Below are 9306 nucleotides of genomic sequence, written 5' to 3'. Positions count from 1 at the left end.
CACCATCCATTCCTGTACCACCTGAAAGTGCCACTAGAATGTCAAGGTGTGGCAGGGCAGAGAAGTAAAGGAACTAAAGGAAGCAAAGGTCACACAGCCAGTTAGTGGCCAAGTTAGGACTCCATCCTGTAGCTGGGAGAAGACAGAGATCCAGAGTTTTGCAGCCAGTCAGGCTTAGGCTGAACCTGCCTCTGCCACTTGCCGGCTGTGACCTTGGACAAGTCACCTTCCCTGCCTGTGCTTCCTTCTCCTCATATGTAAAATGGCGATAACCGCCACCTCCCAGGCTTGCTGAGAACATGAGGTGACAAATGGAGCAAGCATGGCAGAGTGTCTGGCACAGAGGCAGCGGTTGTCAGGGAGCAGCTTTCACCGGTCTTATCATGTCTATGGCTCCAGGATGGGAGGCAGGTGACGGCTAGAGAGGAGAAGCTGGACTAGCAGCCCAACTACCGAACCTTGGGAAGCCTCCAAACCAGGAACACACACAAAGGGTCAAGAACAAGAAATAACACAGGCCTTTTATTTGCTCCAGAACTTGGCTGCTGTGTGGTCTGAGGGTCTCATGCTTTCCCGGAGCCCCTGAAGGACACCTCACTCAGGGGTGCTGGGTCTCTGTGGGAGGCCAGGCTGCAGCACCTGACCCTCCAGGCCTAATCAGTCCACGAGGCCCAGCTACCCATCACTGGTGCCTGGAACCAGAAAAACCCCTGAAACTGGAAAATGATGGCCACCGCCTCTGCAAGGTGGCTTTTCACAAGGCGTTGGTTAAAATATTGCACTTGTAAATTAGGAAAACTGATGAGGCAAAGGTTTCCTATTACAGGATGACGTGCCAAACATCCTACTACTGTTTAAATAAATAAAACTCAAGGCAGGGATCTGAGCCCTGAGCCCCGCGGCGCCCCTGTAGAGCCCTGGAGCCTGGGCCTCACCCCTGCCCTATCAGCCAGTTCTTGAAGGAACTTGGTCAATGCACGGTCTCCACAGCTGGGAGCAGCAGCTCTGATCGGCTCAGCCAGGGCCCCTGACCTGCCGGAGCCCGTGGGCCCCCTCGTACCAGGGCGGTGGAGACCCAACGAGGCCAGTCCTTCTCTCCAGTGGCCTGGGCATCTCTTGGTCCAGGCCTCTCATCCAAATGTCCATCTGTCTGCCCGGAGATACGGCCTCCGGGGGCTTGGTTGCCCACTCTGTCGCAGGGGAGAGGGAGACGTGGGAGGGGGCCCAGCCCGCCTGGTGTGAATGCTGAGCTCTACCCTGAGGCCCCTAAAGTGGGGGACTCATTTTCTTCTGGTTAATGAGGTCTAGGTAGAGGTCAGAGCGGAGGAAGCGTGGGTACGAGTCCTTTTCCATGAGCCCAAAGATGCGCTTTTGTGCCAGATCAAAGCAGCCCCGTGTGACGCTCTGCAGGTTGTCCTTGGTGCGCTCCCGTGTATATGAGTCCAGGTTTACCTGCAGGGGTAGAGGCGGCATGGTCAGGGCTGTCTGCAGGGGGCTGGCCGGAGGGCCAGGGCCGGGGCTGGGACCTAGCCAGCGTTTCACCTCCAAGCCCTTCTGCTGCACATTTTAAGGTTCAGAGTGGAGGCCCTCGGGTCAGCAGACTCAAGTCCTGGCTCGGTCACTTACTCCAGGGCCTGAAAACACCACCTTTAGAGTCAGGCTGCCCAGCTTCAAATCCCAGCAGTGCCACACCTACATGTGTGGCTTTAAGCAAGTCACTTAAGTGCTCTGAGCCTCAGTTGTCTTATAGATAGATCAAGAATAATAGTAGATTCTTCCAAGAGTTGTGCAAATGAAGGAGAATCCTCCATAATAAACAGATAGGGATTAAAGCAATAGATCATCCTGGCTACTTTGCACATAGTGACGGCAAACAGTAAGCACTCAATAGATGTTAGGTACTATGATTAGGCTCTCCAAGGCGGTCCCTCATTTTTAAAATGAAGATAATACTAAAACCCATTTTATAGATGGTCGTGGGGGTTAAATACGAGAGCCCATTCATAAAAGGCTTAGCACCTCAACAGGCCATTTTTGTTATCAACGGAATTCAGTTCTTCCTGAGGCCCCAGCTTGCTTCCTTTCCACACTGGGCACACAGTCCCCAAGACTCACTCTGGCGTCCCCCCTTCCTGAGCTCCTCCCTGAGGCTGCCAGACAATCCCAGTCATGGAGAGGCCACTGCACACGAGGACGAGGGCCTGAGGGCCCGGCCTGAGGCCCTACCTCCTTGCACGCCTGGATTGCGATGTACTCAGCGAAGATCTTCTTGGCCTTGGCTGCCATTTTGGACTGGGACTTGACCTTCTTGAAGTCCTCGCATGCCAGCCAAAATTCCAGGTTCTCCTCACTAAATTCAGTGCGAAGGAAGGCCTGGAACACTGCTAACCCATCTGTAAGGAGAAGCCCAGACTCTGGGTGAGAGCAGAACCAGCCCCTCATGCCCTCAGGACCCTAGCTTATTCTGGGGCCTTTAGGATACAGATGCCAGGAGCCCTGGGACGGGGTCTCACCCCTGCCATTGCCTCTTTGTGGGCCTTGGGCAGGTCTCTCCCCAATTGTGCCTCAGTCTCCTCATCCATAAAATGGGGACCATCACCCTGTCTCCTGGAGCCCTGCGAAGATCAGAGGGGATCCTGCCCATGAAACGGTGGCCACATTCAGCCCAGTGTAAGACCTCAGTACATGGAAATGTTTATTAGTATTTATTCTGGGAACATGGGTATTAGCACACAGGTCCCAACGGCCTCTAGCAGGCAGTGCCAGCTCCCATGGACAGGGAGGGGCTGGCCGAAGCCAGCTCCAAGGCCAGACCAAGGGCCTCAGCCTGGGCTCAGCCTCTCCCAACAGCAGGGACACTTAACTAAACCCAGCAAAGAGGGAAAGGCAACCTTTCCAGGACCAGTCGCACTCTGGTCTGGGAGAGGAAGACAGGACAGACGGGAGAGAGAGAACACAGGGAGGGGGAACAGGCCACTGGCCCCCACTTACATTTGTGAAGCAGCAGCTTCTCCAAGGACTCTCCCCACTTGAGGGCTTCCTCTGAGGTGGGCCTGAGGGGAGAGGGAAGGTACAGTCAGGGCACAGCGAGGGCACCGTCAGGCCCTGGGGACATGGAATGGCAGGTCTGGGGAGCCTCTGTTAGCTGCCCTTGGCCCAGCAGCGGCTGAGCCCAAATGGGAAGCCCAGAAAGGGGCCCACCACCTTTCTTGGGGCCAGCATCACTTCTAGCCCCCACCTCCGCCCTGCCTGGCAGTCCTTCCCAATGCAGCTGTTCCCCCGGAGGGCTGCTGCTGGCAGGTACCAGGCTCTCTCTGTGAGAGCCTCCATCCAACCCAGAGCAGGATCAAGCCAGCAACACCCCTTCCCCTGGAACCCCACCACCAGCCTTGCTACCCAGGGGACCCGTGAGTGCCTGAGGGGTCCCGGGGATGCCCAGGAGCACCTACTTGAATGACTTCGTCACTTTGTCCGCCTTGCTTGCTGGCTGAGCCCCGGGGGACTCGTTCCGCCGCCTGAAGATGCCCAGCTTGTTCTTCATGTCCTTGGCTCTGGGGGCAGAAGCAGAGAAGGGGGTCGGTCAGCCTGGCCCACTCGGCCCCTGCACATTCAGGCTGGGGAAGCCGTGGGCTGAGGCGAGGGCACCTACTCCTTCATCGTGTGCCGCCTTTGTAGATTCCCGTTGCGTGTGAGGTACATGCCTCGGAGCATCTCTGCAGAGCCCCCCAAAACTTGGGACCAAGGAAAGTGTGCAGAGAGCACCCCGAGGCTCCTGCCCCCCACCCCAGAGTTCCGGGCAGCAGGCAGGGAGGCAGTAACAGTGCAGGCTGCAGCCTAGTGCTTACTGGGGTCCCAGCCGGACTACTGGACACCCAGGCATGGGCTGGGCTGGGACTCAGACAGGAGGAGCCAGGAAATGGGAGGGACCAGGACAGGGAAAAAAGTATCCCTTCTGGCCAACCCTGAGAGGGAGCCTGTGAAAGGGGCATGTGTCTGCAAGGGGCGGCCTCTGGGGCTGGCCCAGGCAGGAAGCCAGATCCAGTTATTTGTGACTGGCCTCCCCTGTTGCCATGGCAGCATGGGGCGGAGGGGGTGGGGAGGAGGAGAAAACAAGTCAGCAATTTGCTGGGAGGGGAAGAAGGGAAGGAGGGAAGGCTCTGTGCACCAGGGTGGCAGGACTGGCTATTTTTAGCCAAGAACTATTTTTAGTGTTGCCACACCCCCCCAAGGTGGCACATTTCAGCACTGGGCAAAGCTGCTGGCAGGAAAGGGGTTAAATGTCCCATGCTTCTGCTCACATCCTCTCTTCCGCCTAGACCCCCTACCCTGGGTACCTCAGAGAAGAACTCCTCAGCTGGCCCCTCAGCTTTAGTCACTGGCTTTGGGTTCTTCCATCCATGAACACGCAGCATGCCCAAAAAGTTTTAGTACAACTTTAAGCTTGAATAAATTCAGAAGTACAAATCCTATCAACTTTCAAGTACACCTTTTGAAAGTTTAATTGTTTAAGGTTTAAGACACATTTAGTTTTATGATTTTTGAATAACAAAAAATAATTTTGGTCTCCATCCTTCTGATTAAGGATAAAAAATGCTGACTGAAACCAAAAGTTGAGAATGTATGATCAAAATCACACAGCTAAGTAAGTGTAAAAGAAATTTAAATAATTAAACTTTCAAATGTGTTTTGTAACTTTGTAGCACTTGTATTTCTGAAGTTATTCAAGCTTCAAATGGCACTATGACCTATGGAACACCCCGTGTGACTGAAGGAAGTGACCTCGTAAAGGTTAAGTGAGACTCTGGAGCCAGAGAACCTCGGTTCAAATCCCAGCTCCAGCAGTTACCAACTGTGTGCCCTTTGTTAAGTTACTTCACCTCACTGAACGTCAAGTTTTCTCTTCTGTTAAACAGGGATTATAAAATTACCTACCATCCGCTCGGTTGTTTCAAGGCAAGGAGAAAACGCACACAAAGCTTTAGTACAATGGCAAAAGTGCTCAAGCTTAGGAACGGAGGTTTACACGCTCCCTGGGGTTTGGGGCAGCTGTCCAGCGATGAGGACCTGGCTCTGTCTAGCAGGTTCTAAGCCAGTGAGATAGGACCAAGGAGTCCAGGGACTGGCAGCCCTCTGGTGAGGCTCAGGGCCCTCAGAGAGCCCTGGGGGGCTGGGAGTGGGAGCCCTGTCCTCCACTGCTCCATCCCTGAGAGCACCACCCACAGCAGCTCTGGCCTGGACCAGATGGCTGGTACAAAGGACTGTTTTGGTTTGTGTGTTTCACCTTTCCTAGAAAGTATGATTGCTCCTGGCTGCAGAGAGCAGACTGCAACTGCCGCGAGAAACTGGAGAAGGCAGGGGAGGCAGAGTTGCTAGGGCAGTGGACCCCGGATAAGGTCGAGGCCAGGGAAAAAGGATGCAGGAGGCATCTGAGAAGGCTCCCTGTTCTCCTCCCCCAGGCCCAGTTTGTGCAGATTGGTGGGCACGACAGGACCTGCAGGGGAGAGGGTTCCATGTGCCCTACAGCTTCATCCTGTCCCTCTCTGCCATCTCCAGGGCCTCTAGCCGAGGAGGCCCGAGGAGATTCCCCACACCTCCTGGTAACTGGCACCTCTAACAAATCTCCAAAACGAAAGCATGAGGGCTCTGCATGTGAATGGCTTGGGGAGTATGAGACCACACTGTGTGCCAGCAGCGCCCCCTCCTGGCAATGCCCAAGACTGTTAGATTTCAGAGCTCAAAAGGAAAAACGGGACCCTATGAACTAACTGTCTGTTGAGGGAGCAAAGAACTTGTTGCGGTCACTCAGCCACTATTTGGCTCAGAGGCTTGGCCCGGGCCAGGGCAACCTGGCTGGTTACTTCTGCTTGGATCCCTGTGGCTTCTAGGTAATGAATCAGCACCCAGCCTCATGCGTGGATGCTGAGACAGTGGTGACCCGACCCTGAGGCCACTGCTGAGTCTCAAGATCCTGCTGTCCACCGGTGTCTGTCGGGGACAGGACTGCGTGTAGCCCCTTCTCCCCACCTGTACCCCTGGAAGAGAGACAAGCCCAAGGGCAGAGAAAGAAGAGGGGTGGAGAGAGCCTCGCTGATCGCAAAGGTGAGAGCCATGGATCTTTCCAACATACAGATTTTTGCTCTTTCTCTTCCGGGAGCCTTCATCATCATCCCCAACCGTGTCGACCCCGCTCATCTGCAGAGAAAAGACAGACATGTTGCAGTCTGGGTATCGGGCTGCTGCCTTAGCAAAGAGGCTCAGGGGCCCAATAGCTCCTGCCAACCAGCTTCCCGCCCCCAAAGCTCCCACTTCTCACAGAACAGGTGAGGGAAGGAGACCCCACTACTGGAAACAGCCTGTCTATGGAGCACAGCTGGCTTGGCAGAGCCTCCAGCCCAAGGGGTCTCCTCCTAGTGCACCGAGAACCTGGTTTGCTGAGGAGAAGCCAGAGACGCAGCACTAAAGGCGAGGCAGTAGGGCAGGCCAGAGAGCAAGGCTTCAGTTGGGGTTCTGCTGTGTGACTTGGCCAATTGCTGTCCCTCTCTGAACCTCAATTTCTTAATTTCAAAATCGGCATCATGCCTAGCTAATTCAGGATTCTGAGGTTTGAAAGAACCCGGGGATTGGTCAGCAGTATGCAAAGTAATTACACAGGCCTAGGAACACCTCTTCTGCCTTAAAACTTTCCATGGCTCCCTAGTGCCTCAGGGTAAGGTCTGAACTCCACAACATGACGTACAGGGTCAGACGTATTAGGTTCTGGGCAGAAAGTTCTACTTGAACATTAGTTACCACTCCTTCAGTTACCTCCCCAGCCCCACTCCTGCTCCAGAAACCTCCTCAACCCTGCCCTGCAACCAAACAGAACGTCTTCACCTGCCCTGCCCCCTCACCTCAGGCCTTTGCATGTGTACTCCTTCCATGGAGAGTGCCTTTGGGATTCCTCCTAAGACCCAGCCTCAGAAAAGAACCAGATCTCAGGAAAGTCGCTTAAATGCCTCCTCACCGGGGAGGCCCTCCCCGACACCTAGACCAAGGCTGTGTCCCCTTTACCCCTTTTGAGGTCCCCACTACACCTGAAATGGCTTCTTCCAAATCTGTCTCCTCCACTGTGAGTGCCCAAGAGCAAGACCTGTGTCTGGGTCACCCTCACTGGGCCTGGGACACGGGAGCTCAATATATGTGTCGAACGAATGAATGAATCAGTGAGAAGGAAAGCAGACTGAGAAAGATGCATCTTGAGACCCTTCCTGCTTGATTCAAAGCCTGTAACTTTATCCGCCAGCGCTGCATTGTAGCCCACAGATTCCCCCACCGCCACCCCCATCTCCTTGCCTTTGCGTCTGCTGTGCCCCCTTCCTGGAATGCCCTCTCCTCTTCTCTCTAGTGTCCGCCTCCCCCCAGTCCGCCTCTCCTCCTCTCCTCCAGACCACTCCAGACTCCCACCATCTCTGCTGGGGTCACCCTGCCTACTTCGTCCTGCCTGTGCCTGTCTGTCCTCCTCCAGGAGAAACCCAGGGCCCCAACCTTGCCATCCCAGAGCCGGAGCCCAGAAAACATCTGAGACAGCAAAGGAGCTAGAGCTCAGAGATGGATGAGCTTGGACACTATGTCCCAAGAGAAGACAGAAGGCCACCAGGTATGGATTTCAGCTCTGACTCCTCATGAGCCCCTAAGCCTCAGTTTCCTCATTTGTAACATAAAGAAGAAGGACTAAGCCTTAAAATACTGTTTTCTTATTTCTGGAAAGAAAAGTAATCCAAGGATAGCCAGAAGGGGGAGCAACTAGCCTCAGTGGAGCACTCATGGATGGATGGATGGATGGATGGATGGATGGATGGATGGATGGATGGATGGATGGTTGGATGGATGGTTGGACGGACGGACGGACGGACGGACGGATGGACGGACAGAGAGATGAATGGATGGATGGACCAACAGATGGACAGATGAAGCATAGCATCATTTACAGAGCTTATAATGCTCCAGCCCTCGGAATGGTCATTATCCAGATACTATCTCAGTATATTCAGAGTAAGTCCATAAAGTAAACAGAGGCTCAGAGAAGTTCAGTCATTTGCCCAAGGATATCCAGCATTTGACAGCTAGAATGTACGTCTGTCTGGATTCAAGCTGTGCGTTTCTCCGCCAGAGGATGGTGCTACTCAAATGCAAGGACAGGGCACATTTTGAATGTTTTCAGTGAAAGATTCAGGGGAAATGCCGCCTCCTTCCTGAGAATGCTGCCCCACCAAGATGGTAAACACATGTGTGTACGTGCACACACAGGCACACGCCCATCTGTGGTGTGTGATTCCAGTGCTCGGTTTGCAGCCAGGCCTGGGCATAGATCCTGCTTCCACTGACTTTGGAGAAGTTTCGCGGCCTCTCAGCTTCAGCTTCTTTAGCTGTGTTAGCTAGAGGGATGTGGGAGAATCATGAAGGCATCCCCCATGGAAGGAGCAGCACCTGCAATAGGTTCATGTGACGATAACCACACACCCAACTGTTGGAAGATTCACCAGGAAAATGTCTGGGCCCCCATGGCCCAACCCTGGCACACCGGGCGCCCTCCGTAACCAGGGGACGCCAGTGTTCACTGCCCAGTGAGTGTCACTGCGGTTACCCCATTGCACATACAGGCTGCGGTCACACTGGCCTGGCGAGGCAGTGCCCACAGCCCCCACCCGTGGGAAAGGGCCCGGTGCTGGGCTTCCTCCCATTCTAACCTCAGCTTCCGCACTTTATCGGGCCCACACAATGGGCCTGTGGACCACTCCCACCCGCCATCCCCAGCCTCTGCACTGCTGGGAAATGGGCTCTTCCTTCCACTGCTGGGAGGGGGTCATCTTCGCAGGGACCAGCCCACGCCAATCAGCCTGATAGAGGGGCTGGACAGCTCTGGCTCTGGGAGGGAAACCCAGGCACCAAGGGGGTTGGGGGTGGGCTGTGGGCCAGAAAGAAAAGAAACTGAGATGGAAAGTTGGGGTTCTGACTTCCAGCCCCCGAGTGGCTCCCAAGGCTCCTCTCTCCAGAAGCTGCAACAAGACCAGAGCCCAGCACACAGAGGAACTCTCTTTCCCATCTGCTACCGCCATTTCTACACTATGCAACTCTCCCTGCTGAAAAGAAAATGGAGGCAAGCCCAGACCAGGCAGCCCCCCCTCACACCCCCACTCCAGGCAGGAATCCCTTGGGTCTGCCCAGCCCTACCCTGCCACCTCCAGGGGCCGGGAGCTCACTGCCTCTTGGAATAATAATTATAATTGTAATTGTAATTAGAACTATCATCACAGTAGTGGTTAAGAG

General features: G+C 54.6%; 1 protein-coding gene across 13 annotated transcripts in view; it reads right to left on the bottom strand.

Annotated features, from left to right (window-relative positions):
• Window positions 1-496: 496 nt before the first annotated feature.
• Window positions 497-9306, bottom strand: part of RGS3 (regulator of G protein signaling 3) — a 139186-nt gene continuing 130376 nt past the window's right edge. For 12 of the 13 annotated variants that reach the window (XM_081065281.1, XM_081065289.1, XM_081065290.1 and 9 more), the window contains 5 exons: window positions 6128-6192; window positions 3450-3551; window positions 2992-3053; window positions 2227-2393; window positions 497-1452 (listed from right to left, as the gene is read on the bottom strand). In XM_081065281.1, the coding sequence (XP_080921407.1) occupies window positions 1267-1452; window positions 2227-2393; window positions 2992-3053; window positions 3450-3551; window positions 6128-6192 (582 nt within the window). In that variant the 3' untranslated portion in view covers window positions 497-1266. Of the gene's footprint in view, window positions 1453-2226; window positions 2394-2991; window positions 3054-3449; window positions 3552-3649; window positions 3865-6127; window positions 6193-9306 lie in introns of those variants that run through there. The other variant, XM_081065288.1, reaches the window with a different exon arrangement.

The sequence above is a fragment of the Rhinolophus hipposideros genome (genome assembly GCF_964194185.1).
Source record: "Rhinolophus hipposideros genome assembly, chromosome: 11".
In the NCBI taxonomy this organism is placed as follows: Eukaryota; Metazoa; Chordata; class Mammalia; order Chiroptera; family Rhinolophidae; genus Rhinolophus; species Rhinolophus hipposideros.
The sequence above is the reverse complement of the archived record's forward strand: the minus strand, read 5'-3'. Positions and strand labels throughout refer to the sequence as shown.